The 20,531-nt window shown below is 38.1% G+C and overlaps 1 protein-coding gene across 1 annotated transcript in view; it reads right to left on the minus strand.

Annotated features, from left to right (window-relative positions):
- Positions 1-20,531, minus strand: part of ERICH3 (glutamate rich 3) — a 100,772-nt gene that overhangs the window by 69,749 nt on the left and 10,492 nt on the right. Inside the window, exons 2-4 of the mRNA XM_012760368.3 lie at positions 7,242-7,335; positions 4,372-4,497; positions 893-964 (exon numbers count right to left, since the gene is read on the minus strand). Of these exons, the coding sequence (XP_012615822.2) occupies positions 893-964; positions 4,372-4,497; positions 7,242-7,335 (292 nt within the window). The remainder of the gene's footprint in view (positions 1-892; positions 965-4,371; positions 4,498-7,241; positions 7,336-20,531) is intronic.

A 20,531-nucleotide genomic window follows, 5' to 3' on the forward strand; every position in this document is an offset into this window, starting at 1 on the left:
CTTCAAAAACTGACCCATCTTCTGTCATTTAATAACACTTTCATAATAAGATTATCTTTTGACCCTGATAAAATAGATTTGAGTCTTAAAAGGCAAGAGGGGAAAATTACTATCTTTTATGGCAAGTTATTCTGAAGAAGCTTTACAAATATTCATCAGTTTATGAAACATGTCTTAGGCCTCACATTTGTAATGCAGCAGTATACAGAAAATTAAGAAAAACGTGAGTTTGAATGGCACAAAAAACTGAGTAAAACTGCCAACCTAAACTGAAATCCATCAAACATTGAATCTACGTCTGGATTCAAATTTGTATATTTCATAAGTTCACTACAAACAAGGGATATGAAATAAATAGAAAACAAACAAGGAATTTTAAAATGCCTTGTACGAATGCCTTATGCTTTCTTTTGCTGAAGAAGATCCTTTCCACCACATATTTTCAAGGGTCATATTCACGTGAAAATGTGCCATTGTATAATTCCTTTTTTTCCCCCCTTGGCACTCTGGAAAACCTACAATAATTCTTAAAAAGCCTGTTTTTCATGACATTGGGAACATTATCATCTATTTTTACCTTAGGACAAAGAAAATTCCTTTAGCCTCTATCACAAGAAAATATAAAAGCAAAGTTTTAAACTTGAAAAGAACATTTTCAAGTTTGTCTTTGAAAGGTTTTATTAAAATTTATTTCTCACAAATAGCTCCTATTTTTGTCATGACCCTCTATAATGATGACGGCCAAGATTTAGGCTTGGTAGAATCATCATTTGACCTTATCTATGTGTTACCCAAAAATAAGATGCCTCAGAGAACTTGAATAATAGTATCACTAGCTTTTGAAATCATAAAATAATGTTATGAATTAAAAGAGAGCTATGTGGCTCCTTACCTTAAATCTCTGAATTCTCTCCTTCCTGGCTAAGGTCTCCAATTTCTTTTTTATTTCAAGCTGATGGTAACGCTGAGCATATAAGAAAGAATAAAGAAGAGAATCATATCAGTTATGGCAAAGAATTTTTTAAGGGAAATAAGTCCAATAGTCAACTATACTCGCAATTACCCCTCTTGTCATTGAGATGGAGAAGAATCACCGGCATCAATGTGCAACTATTTGGAAATCCAATTCTGAACGTATATTAGGCAGTTAAAAGTGTTCATAACCTTTAACCAGTAAATTTCACTTCTAAACCTGAGGATAATCTGAATAATAATTTAAAAAAAATGTTTTATGCACAAAGTTGCTATCTGAAAGTTTTTCTTTTTCTTCAAAGCAAAAAAAAAATGCAGATATATATAAACTTTGAGGAGAATGGTTACAATTTTGGCACATCCATGGATGAAATAAAATATAATAAATCCTTAAAATAAAGTTCATAAAGATTTTGTTTAATGCAGGAAAAAAGCAGGATCCAGAATTTCATAGAAATACAATTTAATTGATTAAGCTCACATTGTGTATGTCCCTATGCTAGGAATGTTCTTTGCTACCTCATTTCTCTTGAACAACTCTAACTGCCAAAGCAGTCCCATTTTACAAACAAAACAACTGAGGCAGGGAATCATAAACTTGCCCCAGGTCATACATCCATCAATGGGACAGCTGTAATTTGAACCTGGAATGTTAGCAGTTATCTCTGAAAGAAGGAATTATATGTGACTATTTTCTTTTTTTATGCTTTTTGTGTGTTTTCCAGATTTTTTGTAATATATTATTCTATACTTTAAAATAAAATATAAAATTAAATAAATAAAATATACTTTAAAAGTAAACCTCACATAAAAACAATCTGCTTACAATTCCATTTGAAATTATTCAGACACATTTGCAAGTGTTTTATTTATTGGTCCTTTGAAAAATGTTTTTCCCCTATTCTTGATTCCCCTCCTGCTGCCTTTGGGACCCTGCAGACTCAATCATTTCCCGCCTAAGTATCATCAATCCGCATCTTGACACTTCCCTTTCCTCTCTCCATCTTCCTTTGATCGCTCTCCCACTTATCACCAAACTATTAAATTCACTATCAACCACCTTCCACCTTCCATTTATCTCCAACTCACTGCAGTCACTCCCCACCAGGGACCTACCTTCACCACGGCTGAAACTACTCTCACTGACACCTATGTCTTTGTCTTCTGGGTCAACCTCGATTTCCATTGCTCCCAGTGCTCACCTCATTTACCCACTGCAGCTTGTCAGAACCTCCTGGCTTCCAGGACACTATTCTATCAAGCATGTTTTTCACCATTTGATGCTTTCTTTCCAGCCCATGTATGTTTGTATTCCTGATCTCCTTGGTGCACATACGACCGACCAGGCTAGAACCTCAGTTGCTCTGGGCCCCTTCTCCCTCACCACTCCCTCTCCAGTCAGCTTCAATCTTTCTCCCTCTCCAATTTCTCTGTAGACAGCTGCATCTCCCAGCATTACTGCTGCTGCTGGTAGCCTTCTTCACCCTTTGGCAATAGCTTCCTAATTGACCTCCCACCTCTAATCTTTTCCAGCTCATTAATCCATCTTCCACATTTTTAGCAACATCATCTTTCTAAAACAGCTCTGCTAATTTATTTCACTCCCCTGCTGAAAAGTGTCTCATTGCCTTATCACCTACATTTAAGGCTCTTCAGAAACTGGGCCCCACCGTGTTGGATAGTGCCACTTCCTGCCACTCCTTCCACCAAATCCACTGTGCAGTCTGGCCTCGGTAAGCTTTCTTTCCATTCGCAACATCCTTTCACACCCCTGCAACTTCATACTTCTAGAATGCCTTTTCCACATTTTCATGGGAACTCTTACTTGGTCTTCAAGGAGCAGTTCAAACAGCAGGACCTCTGTTAACTTCTTCTGACTCCCACAGGGGAAAGTCATCCTTCCCTTCTTTTCTGAGCTTGGTCTGTTTGTTCCTTTCTTCTAGCACTCAATTACTTTCTACAGTATTTTTTAAAAGTTATATCTCACAGCTACAATACATAGCCTCATACTAGCACATGGTAGTATGTGAAACTTGAAATTACTGCTTGCTGCATGAGTGAATATATGTATATTAACATAACAATATTAGTAAACAGCATCAGCTTAAAGTGAATGTGAGATAAGTGTGACAATTTAAAAAGAAATATTTGTATGTTCTATTAATATATATCTTATAATTATTATGTATTTGATTATATATAAAATATGTTATTTAGTATATTACATATTAACATTTATCTTGGATATTTATTCCAAATTTTAAGAATGCACAAAGATTCTTAAATAGTAGCATATTTAACAGTTATGATGTGTTACAATGTTTCAATTGTATGAAATTTTGGAAAACTGAACTTCAAGGATCAAGGCTAATACTGAACTCAGTGCCTGTTGATTATGTTTGAAACTAGATATAGATAAATTTTATGCTCTACTATTTATTTATTTTTTTTAGCAGAGTTGAAAAGTTGCATCTAAGACTTATAAACAAAGGAATTTCAGGGACACTGATTCTGTATTATTCATACACATGATATAAAGCACAAAATGAATTCTTAAATTAACAGATTATGCACACCTTCAGTGAACACTCCACTTGCTCACTATAATGGTGGCATAATAATAAATATTTTAGTGGCATTACACTTAGTATTGGTTTACTGATGATCCTACAGTTGTTCATAAATGTTTACTGCACTTACAGGTCAATGGTTTTATGAGCCAAGTTTTCTGATTTACTGCTGTACAGGCAAGCCAAAAAGTGACACACTTTTTCACAGAGATTAAAATGCTGTTGATGCTTGAAACTACAAGCTCTATGGAGCAAGGCTGAAATAATTTATCAAATTAGCTAGATATCCCATAAAAAATGCCCGGTCAGATTAAAAAAAAATTGTTGATGCTTGGATTGTGAATCTATGTTGACCGATGTGTCCTAAAGTAGGAGGGACAGCAGATGTTAAAATGCCTATTCCTTGAAACCTAACATACGGCTGAGCTTCAGAGCCTTAAAAGAATAACAGATCTGAAATAATTCATGGTTGTGGAATTACTGATATTTAAACAGATGTCACTTTTTTTTTTTAGCAAATGAAAATTGAGGTACAGATGGTGAGGGCTGGTATGTTTTAGAGTAGCCATTGTGGATTAAAAATCTACATTTGGAGAATTAAATATCACAAAAATATAATGATGTCCATATTTTTCCCCAACTGAAATGAAGAAAAGCTTACACTAGCCTCCTGGCTGCTGGATATCCAGAGAGATAAAGAGTATTTCTTTGTTCCCTTTCCTTTTTAATGAAATATAGGAAAAAATTCCTCTGCTTCTGGGTTACAAAAGCATTGTTAATTATCATATTAGAAAATATCAATTATAAAGAAAATAGTAAATATTTGTACCTCCATATCAAGAACCTTATGGAAAATAGCCTGGGCCAAGCACTCCCGGATATATTTTTGGTGATCTCGCTTCATGATGTTTAGTTTGTATTCTTTTTCAGAAAGTATTCTTCCACTTCTTGTGATCTGTCATGATAAATAAAATATACATAGAAATACAAAGTAGAAATGTGTTCTTAGTTGCCAAAAAAGGAGGCAGGGAGGCAGACAGGGAGGAGGGGGAGAGAGAGAAAGAAAGGAAGGAAGGGAGAGGGAGAGGGAAAACGTAGCAGTATCTTCTAAACCTAAAGGAGTACACCACTATGGCTGATACACTTCCCTTTTTAATGAATATTTCATAAGGCAAAAAGGAGAAAGGCGGTCTCATATACCCATCATTGTGAAAACACACGCAGGTGGTGCACTTGACGTTTAAAACAAGGTTTTCATTAGAGTAACAATTTTCCCTTGATGGAACCCAGGTGTTCTTTTCATTTCTCTTTTTGAACACTTTCCGGGGAGACGAGGGTGGGGTGCTACCTTGAAACAATGGACAGGAGCAGTGATCACAGGACTGATGATCTCACAGGAAATACTCTGAAGGGCAAACATGCGAGCTGCAGAGAATCTTATCATTTGTTTTAAAAATAATTGGTTTCATTACTTTGTTTTCCCACTGCTTTTTCTTCTGCTGCTCTCTAGCCCAGAATGTAATTTAATTTGTTGTGATTCAGAATTTTACATATTATGCAGTACTATAGATAGAAGGTATTCAATATTGCTTTCAATTGGCATCATTGCAAGTCCCAGGAGTGGCAGTTTCTGTTTTTTTATTTGCTTATTTCTCTTTTCTTTTAATCTTTCTTATGAGTGTATTTGTTATATTTTTCTCTATCTCCATTACACAAAAGGTGTTATCCTTCTGAATTGTTCATCTTCTTGTTTTCCACGTATTTAAACTCTGCTCTCTTCTTGAGGTTTAATTCAAGCTGTATATTTCTTAATAATTTTGTTCTTAATTCTGCTAACTGTACTCTTTTTAACATTGTTGCAACATACTGGACTATTGAGATCACCTAGAGTTGTGCTACAAGTGATGGGTTTTGATAATATTTTTTAAATAAATACATTGCTCCAGTGGAAGAAATAAGTGTGGCTATAGAAAGTGCTTGGAATTACAAATAAACCAGCTAGTCTTTGAATGTGTTATCCATGAAGTATCATGTCACATGTGTCAAATTAGGGGAAAATGTTATAACATCCTGACTGCCACTTCTCTGGCAGTGAACATGTGTCATTGTAATCTCTTCTCTGGGACTACGCCTGATCTCCCCAACTGGACTGGAAACTGCTATAGGATAGTGGTTCTTAACCTTGAACTTGCATTGGAATCACCTGGAGGGTTTGTTGAAAAATCAATGGGCCCACACCAGAGCTTCTGATTCAGTAGGTTTGGGGTAAGGCTCTCGCATTTGTATATTCTAACAGGTTCCCAGGTGATGCTGGTTGAGGACTTATATTTGAACCACTGCTCTAGAAAAAGGGCTGTATCTTTCTTGAGTTTCCATGCAGTGTTCAATAAGTGCTTGTTAATGATGCTGATAAGTAAATACAAAGTCTTCCCATTTGTACATGAAACTCACAGGCCATTTTCCAAAGCAGTGACATTAATAGTAACAATAATATCAACACCCATTTATTGCATGCCTCTAACTGTCACAACAATCCTGAAGGGCTGGACACAGTGGCTCACACCTGTAATCCCAGCACTTTAGGAAGCTGAGGGGAGAGGATCACATGAGACCAAGCTGAGCAACATAGCAAGATCTCATCTCTACAAAAAAATATAAAAATTAGCGAGGCATGGTGGCACACATCTGTAGTCCCAGCTATGCGGGAGGCTGACGCAGGAGGATTGCTTGACTCCAGAAGTTTGAGATTAGTGAGCTATGATGATGCCACTGCACTTCCACCTGGGTGACAAAGCAAGACCCTGTCTCCAAAAACAAAACAAAAAAACAGTTTCTGATAGCTGGGTGTCATCCTCGTTTTACAATTTAGGAAGTTGGGGCTGAAAAAGTTAAGAGAGTTAAGAGTGATTTGCTTAAGATTCTAAGTCTTATAAATGGCAGAGCCAGGTTTCAGCCAGTTCTGTCTAATAACGAAGCCTCAGGAGTGGAAAAGCAAGCTCTCTGAGATCTATCAGCTAGAGTGCCAAGCACATAAACAACAATTAGAAGCTCAATGCATGTCCTTTCAACACCATGGCAACAATAGTTAAGGAAACCAACTGTGTTTCAAGAAGCTAAACAGCTAACTGCTTTCCATAACCACACCCCTTTCTTTCAGTGAAAAACCATAATATTTTTTAAAGGTTTTCACATTATATACATTTAGGGGAATGGAAATTTTGTGAAAAGAACAGTTTTGAAGCCATATCAATAAACCATCACAGGAAATAAAAACTTAAAAATTCAAGGGGAAATGTTGAACTGTTCACGTCTTCCACACCATATTCTGTGAACATTAAAAATAATATTTTTTCTGAAGACTGTAGTCTGGATCTTTAAACCCTCACAGTTTCTCACTCACAGAATGTGTCTGATAAATATGTGTTGAATGAATGAATAAACAAATAAATGAAATATGCTGTTGGAAACTCATGGGGCCTTTTCTTCAATCGCTTACAAGTTTCGTTAGCAGGCAGTGTGACCTGTCTTCCCATCTTTTGAAAAAGCCTCAAATACATAAATCAGAACTTTAGAAAAGAAGGGATAGTTCTAAAATGAGGAAGGGAAAGATGTCACTGGTTAAAGAGGAAACCTGTAAAGGTAGGAAATTACTGGACTTAATGAAACAAGAAAGTGAGTAGAAAGTAAACCAAATCTTACCAGCCCTGATCTCAAGAGATGCCGCCTTATCCTTGTATTGTTAAAATATCCAGTCAGGTGTTTATCCGTTAGGCTATCATATGCTGCAAGTAACCTGAAATAGAAAAATAGAACCATGAAGGTTTTGTGAGGGCTGCTTGATAACCAAGGCAATTTTTAACTTTCTTGTTCCCAAACTGTATAATCACTCAGTCGTCCAGCCAGCCAGTCACTCACGAATGTGTTTAATTAACATGTATTGAGCACTTACTATTTTCTATGTCTTACGTACAGTAAGAACCGGAGACAGTTCTGACATTGGTTATCCTACAGACAAGTATGGAAATCAGGCATGAACAATTAAATTGGGTGGAAAAAGTCCAATAATAGAAATATGCAAAAAGTCCTGGGAACACAGAGAAGGGAACTGCCAGCTCCAGTTGTCAGAAAAGGCTTCACAAAGGTGGCCTGATGGAAAAGTAGCAACTCCTTCAATGGACTCTTCAGCCTCTCATTACATACCCTAAACTCTGGCAACTCAAACTTACCTGCTCTCTCTCCTGTCCAGAATATGACACGGTCGTACCTCTATGGTGAAGACCCTTTGCTCACCTGTCAGCCATGCGTGCTGATGGTGAGCATGATCAGCCATGAGCTGATGGCACGCATGGTGCACGAGCATCTCTCCTCCCAGGAAACAACATTTCCTGATGTGGACTGGGTGTGTTGTGCTGCTTTCCACCCTACTCCCATAAGATCCTGACTTACATTTCACATCACGCAATATGCAATTGTTTATTTCTTAGTCTCTTCTGCTAGATTGGAAGGTCAATATAGTGCATCCTTACTGATGTTATTTGTTGTGTACCTAAATAATAATGTGTCTAGTAAATAAAAACACAATTTTGTTTGGGACTTATTTTTTACTGCTCTAAGTTTCTAAGTTTAAGCTCAGCATTTTGAAGTGTTAACTTTCATATATATATATATATATATATATATATATATATATATATGACAGTTTCATTAATTCCATATCCAGTACCAAAAAAAAAAAAATTCATAGATTACTTTGGATTTTTAGGGTCTTTTAAGAGATAAAAGAGGATAAATTCATTCCTTGATTACATGCTATACCTTGGTAGACGGTCAGTCTCAATCTATAAATCGATGTTGAGCCCTATTGATGTTGAGCCCTATTTTCTGTTTTAACCTGTTCCTTATTAATTATTTTTATTATAATTCTAATTATTCATTATTCTAAATTATTTACAAAATCAATTATTCTTAATTATTTACAAAAACTTATATGCATATATGTATGATACATGTGTGTATGTACATACATATTCATACAAATACATATATATAAATGTTAGTGTACACAGTAGTTCCCCCTTTAACCATGAGGGATGCATCCCAAGATCCCCAGCAGATGCCTGAAACCATGGATAGTGCTGAACCCTATATTTTCTGTGCTTTTCAAACTGGTAACCAAGATAACTACTACGTGACTAAGGGGTGGGTAGCGTGGCATGGATACACTCGACAAAGTGATAATTCACATCCTGGGCAGGACGAAGTGGGAGGGCATGAGATTTCAACAGGCTACTCACAATGACATGCAATTTAAAACTGACGAATTGTTTATTACTGGAACTTTCCATTTAATATTTTTGGACTACATTTGACCACAGGTAATTGAAAACACAGAAGGTGAACCTTTAGATAAGGGGGGACTATTGTGTGTATATATTTGAGATATATATATATATACATATATATATGTATATATATATATATACATATATATATGTATATATATATATATATATATATATATATAGAGAGAGAGAGAGAGAGAGAGAGGAGAAAGGAGACAGAGACAGACAGAGGGAGACGGAAAGAGGCGAAAAAGAACGAGCAAGCCTAAACACAGCCCTAAAGTAAAGCTGCCTTTTTAAAAAATTCATACCCTGTTACCTGCAACAAAGGTTTACAATCTGTACGTTTTATAAGCAGCTGATCCTTAGCTTACTCCAAGACCAGAGCAAGGACTCATATTGTAGAATCGAGTAAATGTCATTAGCAACAATTTTATTTAGCTCTTTGCACTGCCTTAATTACATGGAGATGGTATTGGTGACCTCTTCCTGTCTCTTTTCTCCTTAACAACCCATTGCAGCAAAGTTCCATGCTGCCAAATGGTAAGAAAAGTTTAATTTTGTCCACAAAAGAGACTGAAAAGCAGTTACAAAGCTTAGAAGCCAAGGTGCCACATGAGGGTTGCAGACATATGAACAACTGCGGAAACCATTATTTCGCTGGATTTATGTAAAAAGACAACCCAAGAGCTTCAGTAAAGCACATAGAAAACCAGCCCCAGATAAGGCTTTGAAACTGTCTTTTAAATGAACTGTCTTGGTGTCCTATAGTTCATCAAAGGTTTCCTGTCTCCAAAAGGTCAACATTGTATACCTTACCCTTTCTAAATCTCAGAATATCTTTTCAGCTCCTTATTTCAGAAAGGTGAGCAGGTGTCTCTCAGTCCTAACAATCATGATTCCACAGTTCACAGATTCTTAAGATAAATCATTAGAGTGATATCATATATAGTCTTTTGTCTGTTTTTGAGGCTCAAGTTTTAAAAAAAAATCAATAGTTTTGGAATAGCTGGGAGTGCTAAAATCCCAATTAAATGAAGTAGAGTCAAAAAGTTGGGGTAACATGGACTTCAACTTCCCTAATGACTGATAAATTATCCTATTCTTTTAATTTGGGCTTTGTAACTTCTTTAATATCTAGGCCCTAATAACAATGCTTAGCCAGTTCTGGCACCACCTAATTTTCATTCTGCGCTATTGGGCTCCTACTAGATAAACATGTGTGCATGATGCCCCTCAAGCCTTGCTGAAAGGTCCAGTGGGTCCAGTTGGGTTGAAACCTTTGTACACACCAGTTGTCTCCCCTTTTCCTATTTGGGAATAAATGCAGGTCCCTGGTTAGAATGCCATTTGTAAAGCAAATCGTCATACGATTGGCCTTGGTAACACGGATGATGATAACCAGCAGGTCCACCAGGGCTCAGCTATTTCTTTGTCAGACAATGCCCACATTTTTTTAACTGAGACTTTAGATTAACAAATTATTTGAGAGCAAGAAATTGCACTAGAGTAAATTACATACAGATTTGGTAAAATGGTCGATACAAACATTCCCAATGTATACACATGTCACGCTCTTTCTAATCATGAAGACTCCATTCCCGGGGAGGTGGTCAGAGTGGGCCAGTTCAACCACACCGTTGTCTATCTGATCCTTTCTGTCGCAGCCCTCCTCACGTGTGCGTGGTGCGGGCTTGTAATGATAAGAGGTTTGCTGACCCAGATGCAAACGTAGGTTAGTAGAGCTTTTTCGATGTTTCTGCCTTTGGCTGCTGCATTCACTGCCACTTTTACCCCCGACTTTTCTTTCCTTTGCATTTGACATAACCATAGGCCAGATCAGGTCACCTTGTTCTGGGCTGGGTGATTGTGCTGCACTTTGAACACTCCATTCCTTTTGTATGAAACTCTCTGCGTCTGTTGTCAAAGCTAGACTTCCTTGTCACACTGCCTCAGTCCTGTGATCCTCCCCTGCTCCCTGTCCATCAACAACTCCACTGGTCAAAGTGACCACCATGCCATTGTGACCATACTACTCACAGGACACATTGTTCACACCAAGCCCCACAACTCACTGGCCAGACCAGTCTAACGTGTTTGCTTCTTTACATGACAGACAAGACTGTTTACTCATCCCCTGGTCACTGGGTGGGGAAAGACTTACTTTCTGGCTCAATGGACTAGGGAAAACAGTCACCCAGGAAACAAAGCAACCCTGTCTCTATGCTGGTTCGCCCACTTCAATGCAAACCCCTTTCCCTTCATGGCCTGTGGATGAGAGGAGCTGCAGCTGAGCCACTGGGGGTGTCACCTTCCCTGCTGCCACTTTTCAGCACTTAACCCTCAAACCCTTGAGTCCCACTATGTAGAATATATAAACAGGGCACCGTAGTAATAAGTCAGTGATTCCTATCAATCCCTTCATCTGGCCCCAAAGAGAGACAGTCTGTCCCATAAAGACCCCAAACAAAACGAGAGACACCATAATAGTTATTAATCACAAACATTTTAGGTCATTCTATAAAGCACTGAGGACACAGAAATGGCAAAGACATTGCACTCATGGAGCTTGTAATCTAGTGGGGAAATACACATGTACATACTGTGTATGTGTGTATATACTTTATTTCTTCCTGAATCATAAGATTATTCATTCACAAATAGTTACTGAGTGTCTCCATGTCAGACAGGGTGCCCTGAGCTGGGGAACGAGTGTGATATCCATATGTCATTCTGCAGATTGCAAAGCACTTCCACATACATAGTCTCACTTTTTTTCTTTTAGGCCTTTGGAATGACAATATCTAACTGTCACAGCTCTTCTATATTCCTAAAATGGAAAAGCACCAAAACAAGATTATTGCTTAATGTAAATCAGTCCTAGGAAAACCTAATTAAGGCCACATTTATTCATGCATCACAATGATAGATCATTTCTTCTGTCCTGAAGCACCATTTAACCCAAACCTCCTCACCGTATACTGCCCACTCCACCCTGTCAACTCTTGGAGAGGGAAAGGTATACAGCAGTTACAACTCCAGCTCTGGTTCCTTTCTGGTGCCCACATTACCAGCCCCATAACTGGGAGCAAGTGACTTAACCTCCCTCTGCCTCAATTGTTCTACCATCCACGAAACACTAGAACATGAATACAATTCAGCCAAGTTCTTCCCCAATTTATAACAATTGTCTATTCTCTAGTTCCAAATAATATGTTCCTTGTTTCCATTTGAGACTTCATCAGAATGACCTTTAACATCCATATTCCTTTCAACATTCTATACGTGGATTGTTTAAATATTATTTAAGAAGAGGAGAGTCTTTCTTTCCAGCTTCCCTCTTTTTTTCTGACCACTCACCAGAATCACTTTTAAAAATTCCTTCACAGCAATCTAGCTGTTCTTTTTTAGCATGAACCTCTAAACTCTTCCAGACTTTACCCATTACCCAGTTCCAAAGTCACTTGCACATATTTTGGTATTCGTAATAGAAGCATCCCACCCTCAAAACCAATTTCTGTCTTAGTCTATTTGGGCTGCTATGACAGAATACCATATCCTGGGTGGCTTATACAACAAACACTGTTTTTCACAGTTCTGGAAGCTAGAAGTTCAAAATCAGAGTTTTATTCTTGGTGAAAGTCCTCTGCCTGGTTTACAAGTGACCATCTTCTCATTGTGTTTTCACATGGCAGAGAACAGAGAGACAGGCAAGCCCTTTCATGTCTCTTTTTATAAGAGCTTTCATGACCTATTTACCTCCCAAAGGCCCCATCTCTAAATACCATCACAATGGGGATTAGGGTTTCAAACATAAATTTTAGAAAGATACAAACATGCAGTCCATAAGAAAAAGTAGAATCATCCCCATTTTATGGACGAGGAAAACAAGTCTTAGTTTAAGTCACTTGCCAAAAATCATATAACCTAAAATTTGCTTCTGATAATATACAACAAATCATAGTGAACATCACCAACCAAATCTTGCTAAGGTGGGGACTGGAGGATGCCAAGTATAACAATAGAAAAATTTGAATCATGAAATATTCACCAAGAGATGTAATTCTACCAATTCTCCAGAAAAGAGATAGAAATATTTTAAATGAAAATTCTTATAGGCTTAAATCAACAAACATATAATTTTCCTTTATAATTAGCCAAATCACTAACATAATAACAATGTGCTAAAATCTTTCAATCAGCTGACCTCTTAAATATATATTCCTGCAATATGCTTTACACTACAAATTTCCTGAGCAAACTTGTTCAAAGAAAAACAAAAAACAATTTTTGTACAACAAGGTTAGTTTTATGTAACCCAAACTGTGATTTAGCCCATCTGAATTAATTAAGTCTATATCAGTTTCTTATTGCTGCTGTAACAAATTAGCACATACTAGTAGCTTAAAACAACACAAATTTATTACCTTATAGTTCTAGAAGTCAGAATTCTAAAATGGGTCTCACTGGTCTACAATTAAGGCAGCATTCCCCCTGTAGGCTCTAAAGGAGAATACATTTTTTTTCCTTTCCAGTCTTCTAAAAGTTGCCCACATTCCTTGGGTCCTGGCACTCTTTTACTGCCAAATCCAGCAATGGCTGGTCAAGTCTTTCTCACAATGCCATCTCTCTGGTTCGGCTCTTCTGCCTCCCTTTTCTCCATTTAGGGACTCTTGTGATTACATGGGGCCAACCCAAATTCATCAAGGATAATCTCCTTATCTTAAAGTCAGCTGATGAGCAAGCTTAATTCTATCTGCAACTCTTCCACGTAAAGGAGCATATTCACATGTGCTGAAGACCAAGGCATGGACATCTGTGAAGGCCACTCTTCTTCCTACTGAGAGGTTTCTCCCATATGCCAAACACCAGGAAGCAGAAACACTGGACGCCGAATGTGACAGTGATTGAGCTGTGTCTTAGTCTGTTTCATGCTGCTATAACATAACACTGTGTTTCCCTGAAAATATGACAAGGGCTTATATTTATTTTTCCTCAAGGAGACACCCTAGGGCTTATTTTCAGGGGATGTGTTATTTTCCCCTCAAAGCCTCAGCTTGCAACATGCAAAGGATGCCCAGAAACTGACAAGAGGAGCCGACCTTGTTGGTGGGGCTGCCCACACCTTTCCAGTCACCTCTGGGATAGTAGCTGTCACAATGGGCAGATGAGAAGGGCTGATCATCTTCTTTGCCGCTATGTGACGAAATGCATGGGGTGTGCAGATACACTGCGTAGCCATGCCCATCACTAGGTCTTATTTTGGGGGTAGGGCTTATATTGCACAAACGCTTACAAATCCTGCTAGGGCTATTTTATGAGTAGGTCTTATTTTCAGGGAAACACGGTAACACAGACTGGGTAATTTATAAAAACAGAAGTTTATTTCTCATAGTTCTGAAGGCTGAGAAGTCCAAGATCAAGGTGCTATCATCTGTTGAGGGCCCTCTTGCTGCGTTATTATAGGATCGCCCAGTTCCCCTGCTTTCTTTCTGCATCCTCACTGAAAATCACAGAGTACCTTGGCTGCTTGGTGACCTAGCCAGCTGCAAAATTTCCCAGTAGGCTTGAACCAAACTGAGGCCTTGAACACTCCCAGGCACAGATAAGAAACTAGCCCCAGCCCTGAGCCAAATTTCCTAAACCTTCATATAGACTCCATATCCTGACCCCCTCACTATGGACATACCCAGGTAGCACATTCTTTTTCTTTCCTGCCCATTGCAAGGAGATGCTGTAGCACTGTGTTCTTCTAATAAATGTTTTGGACTGATCACTCTGGTGTTTGGTGCTTCTTTCTCTGGAATCCCAACCAGCCCCATCTCTGGATGGTTTGTGGCACTCTTTTGAGGGAATTCTCTTGAAGTGGCACACTTTTGGGTGCCTCCATCCACAGGTTTAGCCGGACAAAACAGCCATCACCTGGCAGAAAGTGAAAGGACAAAAGCGCAAGAGAGCAAGCCCACTCCCACGAGCCCTTGACTTGGGGTCCAATTCTAATCCTATCCCTTAGAAGATACATGACCCTGGAGAATTCAATCTTCTTCCCCTAACAATGATCACCATGAAGTAAAATTCTGGGACTACTTCCTGAAGTGGGTGATCTAAATTTACTAGCCTGGAAATATATTTACTTGAAGCTACTACATCATTGGATTACAGAAGCTCACATGTGAAAAAAACCACATAGGATCTGGCCAACTCCCTCATTTTACATTCGGGAAACTGGGGTTCTAAAATCTGGCATTGTTCATCAATAATCCCGAATCAAAGGCCTCAAAAAGAAGATACCAGAATGTCATAGGAGTTCCCCTAGAATTGTACCTATCCCTTTCCTAGGGTCCTTATGCCGCTGCCTTCCACTGGAATTTCTTTCATCCATGTTTAACCACTCCCCTTAGATGTATATAATATTCTTTCCTGTATTTCTCCTACAAGGTATAGTATGGAGCCAGGCACACAGTAAACTGACACAAACTCAGCCAATGTTTGTTGTGTGAATGAATAAATCAGTTAATGGAAACAAAATATATTGGCCCAATTCCTTGCTACATATCATTTTTAAAAATCCACGTGTGAGGACCATAACTTTTCTTTTCATCTGCTTCGGGACAATAACTGGAACCTCTATGACAAAAGAGGTTCAAAAGCATGCTTTGTGTATTTTGGCTTTTTTGTAATGCAGAATGTTCTATGTGGATGATCCTACTAACAACATTAGTTTGGGGCTTTTTGTTTTTATTTTTGTTTTTATTTTTATGGACAAATGGTGCCTTTGCAGTGTGCTACAAATTGCATTAGGGAAGAAAAGTTCCCAGAGAGGCAGAAAAATGTCCTTTTGAGGAAATTTGGAGAAAGACAAATAGAGAAAAACAATTGACATGAGGGTCAATTATTTTCCATTCCTTTATAAGAAAACTCTTTGCCAACTAAAATTAGACCATGAGTCTCTGCAGCCTGCCACATTATAGGGGGTGATTGAACTGGTATCATGTAAATGATTTTATATTACATTCTTCATTCTTTCTTATTTGCATCAAAACCTGCCAGATCTCAGCAATTATGCTAAATATTGATTTACAATTTCTCTCAGCTTATTTTAACAAGGCAACCAGATGAGAACCATAATATTATTTTATTTATAGCCTTAATATGATGGTTTGAAGTGACTAGTAAAAACAAGACTGGTCTCCAACTGTGCTGACTGCTGGCAAGATGGTTTTGCAGTGTTCACAGATGAAGCAGCAGGAAAGTGGGGCATGGGCGGTTCAGTAGGCCTGGGACCCACTAAGTCTCATCAGTTGTCTATGAGACATGGTACATGCTTCCAAGCTCCACTCTTCATAATGTTACATCTTTGAACAGGAAAAAAAATGTGACCACTTAAAAAAATATGCATTGATAGAAAAATAGTATCTAAATTAAGAGAGACAAATGAAGCTGCTCAGAGGAAAGGTGAGCAGAAGACAAAGTTCTGGAGACCAATAATTTTCATCACTAGCATTTTTTGAGCACTTACTTAAATGTTTGTAGTGTATAGAATATACACTCTATATAACATGTACTGCGCATTTTAATTCTCACAACAATTCTGTGAAGTACTGTTATCTTCTGCCTTCATAGATGAGTAAACGTAGGTGTAGATTGGTTAGACAACTAGTTCATGACTAGTTTAAAGGCAGATCCAGGACTCAAACTAGGACTGTTCTGCTGTCATCACAAAACTGAATTGTCTTTTATGAGATACAGTGAAAAGCCCTGTAGAGTTCAGCCTGGAGGAAGAAAAATGTAGAAGGGGTCAGATAAGCAATTGGTTGACCTGTGCACAATAGTAAGAAGGGCAGGATTGTCTTATAAAAAAACAAGGAGTGAAAATAAAAGAGGATGCTTTGATCTGATAAAAGGAAAGTTGCTTAAAAGTCAAAGGACTGGCCCATAAGATAGGGTGCCCCATGCTCCTTAGACTAGTTTCACGACAACAATACAGAAGTTTTAAGCCTGAAAATGGCATGACCAGATTATTCTAAATCTTTTTTAAAGACAAAAATCCTCCAGCTGTGTCTTGAAGAGACAGATCGAGTTAGTGCCCTTCTGGAGTACTACCTTATGGCAGATGAGTTTGATGTCTCAAGTGAGATTTTCTGAGTTTGAATCCTAACTAGATTATTTAGCTGATTAGTGACCAGGGGCAAACTACTTAATTTCAGTGAACGTTGGAAGTTATTACTGAGTATATGCCTCTTCTCCCATCACCAATTTATAACCAGACTGAAATAATACTCTACAGGTAAAACTAACTACTCCTTAAAGACTTCTACCATGAGTAACTTCTCCCCATTTTTAACTCCCCTCATTGGCAGAAAACTCTTCCACAGAAGAGTTTATAAATAAAATCTACTTCTCCCTCTTTGTTCCTCAAAGAATGGTTAGTTGATCATTATTCTTTTAGTAAAAAGCTCACATAAATCCATGCACTATCTTCTTGGGGTTAAAAAAACAAGTTCCTTGTTATCTTTTCTCTAGATAATAAACTCCATGAGGGTATTAACTCAATCCTATTCACTAGTACCTAGTATTTCAGGTACATGAAGCACAATGAGTGGCACTGTTAGTTACAGTTTAGCTATAGTGTTATTAGCAATGTTTTATTCTTAAATGAACCATATATACATTTGCCAGGCTCTGAAAGGGGAACATAAGCCATGTTCCAGTATCACAAAGAAATGCATCGAGGGGAGGCCGGGCACGGTGGCTCACGCCTGTAATCCTGGCACTCTGGGAGGCCGAGGCGGGCGGATTGCTCAAGGTCAGGAGTTCAAAACCAGCCTGAGCAAGAGCGAGACCCCGTCTCTACTATAAATACAAAGAAATTAATTGGCCAACTGATATATATAGAAAAAATTAGCCAGGCATGGTGGCACATGCCTGTAGTCCCAGCTACTTGGGAGGCTGAGGCAGGAGGATTGCTTGAGCCCAGAAGTTTGGGGTTGCTGTGAGCTAGGCTGACACCACGGTACTCACTCTAGCCTGGGCAACAAAGTGAGACTCTGTCTCAAAAAAAAAAAAAGAAAGAAAGAAATGCATCTAGGGCATAGGTATATACAAACATAATGAGTGAGATATACAACGTCCTGTGGATGCTCACACTTGAAGCTCTGACTCGAGGGGGGAGGGGCAATATACATAACCTTAACATTTGTACCTCCAGAATATGCTGGAAAAAAATAAATGGGAAAAAAAAAAAAAAGAAATGCATCGTGGAGACATGGGAGCAGGGGGATAATTTAAACATTTCACGAATGAAATGGTGAAGTCTGAGCCGGTAGAAGGAAACTCAGTAAGTGCCAAACCATGTCTGGGGGACACAAGAGAACTTCCACCAGTGTTGTTCTAGGAAGAGGGACTGAGGTACACAAAGGCCCAAGGAAGAGAGAGGGCCATGGTTCTTGTTCTTACCCTGTCCTCTTGTTAGAAACTCCTCTTGCCACAGGTGGCGCTCCAGTCTTCGACCCTGTTGCACACACGTGTGTTTGTGTGTGTGTTCCAGAGCCCCCACTGGTAGTATGGAGGACCCCCACCATGTTTGAAAGGCCAGAGGCTAAAACTGAGAGGAAGGTGGTCAGTCAGCATGTCTGCTGCCAGACACAAAGAAGATTAGTATAGTTTTTTACACAACAAATTCAGAGTGCTTACTGGGTGCCTGGATTTGTGCTATCCCATGGCTACAAAGCCATGTAAGCACAGTCAAAGCACTCAAGGAACTGACAATCAAACAAAGGAAATGATGGCAGTACAGTCTGATGTGCTACCCTCATAACAGCTACCATTTATTGTGCTCTGCATGCATGATTTCATTTAGTTGTCAAAACATTCTATGTATCAGGTTATTATCCCATTTTACAAATAAGTGAGCTATGCCCACACAAGAAGGGTATCCAAGAAGAACCAAAGTCTAAACTGGTTCCCAAACGACAAGCCAGGTGTTGAAGGGAAGAGTAAAATTTGGGTGGGTGGTGATGGGGGCAGAGGTCTATCTGGACTCATTCTTAGGAGCAGGAACATCATGGTGCACAAAGTCCCAGAGGGTCAGATCACAAATTCTCGGTAGCCAGGTTGGAATTTGACTTTTTAGCATAAAATTTATATAATAAAAGGGAGTTGAGTTTTATAGTATTATTAAATTGTCAATTTAGGCAATTACACATTCTATGTGAAATGTACTTTAGTGGGCTCTCTTGGCTTAGAAATCTGATCACTCTTTATTTACATTTGATCTTGGAATACAGTCTCTTATAGACACAAATAGCCCATTTAAACTTTTTAAACCACTATACACTGATTAAAAGAAGGCTGAATATATGTGTGTATGCACACATTCACAGACATAGAATGATGCATTTAATATACACACACACACATACATGTATATGTAATTTTCAGTTCCTCCCTTGTTTTTGTGTATTTCCACAAATGCTCTCAGGAGGTCCCACTAGTTTTCTACAAGGCAAGTTATAGAGTCTGCCCATATGAATAAAACTTGGCAAATTAAAAAAAATCCCTCACATGTTTTTTCAGTATAAATTAATAGTACTGTTTCAATGTCCAATAGGAAAAAATGTTGAGGAATGATCCCACAGAGTGATACACTGGGACAAAGAAAAAAAGAAGAAAAAGAAAATAAAGAAAAGGGGGAAAAAGGAAGAAAAACAAAAACATCAAGCTTCCAAAGAGGACAACACCAACAAAATTACTGTGTGTGTTGGGAAGGGAAACATAATCAACCACTTTTAAAACCTCCTCATACCCCTAAAAGGTAATTCGCATGTGCAGTATTGAGGTCTAAAATGGTAATAACATCTGATCAAAGGTTAAACAGCTTGACTAAATTTTAAATGTGCAACCATTTAAAAAAAATACCCATATGATTTTCACAAGTTTTTCTACCATTTGTCAATGTCAAAGTAATGATACAGCTTCATGATTTTGCCTTTAATTCTCAAATATAACAAGGGCGAGTATGCCAGAGAAGAACAAATGCTCTGGGTCATAGTTTCCATATTTACTAAAATCCTCAGTTGTCCAGAGCATGGTTTCTTTCAAGGGGCAACCTCATTATGGGGGTCATGAATTTGTAGGTCAAGTTAATTTTCTTTCTAAAAATTCATGAATCTAAGAACAGGTTGTCATTTAAAAGAGATTAGTTTAATTGAACAAGAAAGTGATTTACGAACTAGAAACATCTCCATCCTCTCTCCCAATTGGTTTTGGACATCTCTGCTTATTTTTGAGCTGTATATTTTATTTATTTTTGGTTGAGGTACTTTAAGAGTTAAATCATAAAGACTAAATACACTACATACTAGCTGCCATTCACTGAGTTCATATTATGTGCCAATATTCCTGTAAGGGAGGTTTTTATTAGCCCCATGTTTTGAAAGAGGAAAATGAGGCACAGGGAAATTAACTTTCTTAAGTTCACATAAGGCATCACTGGGACTCAAACCTACATCTTCTCTGACTCCAAAAATAATCCTTTTTCTGCTATTGCATCTTTATCTCATTTTTTTATGGAACGTTGATTTTCTTTTTGGAATATCAGTCCTTTTACTTTAGTGGGAGAGAAAAAAATAAGAAAGATGAGTTTCAG

This window comes from Microcebus murinus, chromosome 2 (assembly GCF_040939455.1).
Source record: "Microcebus murinus isolate Inina chromosome 2, M.murinus_Inina_mat1.0, whole genome shotgun sequence".
NCBI lineage: Eukaryota > Metazoa > Chordata > Mammalia > Primates > Cheirogaleidae > Microcebus > Microcebus murinus.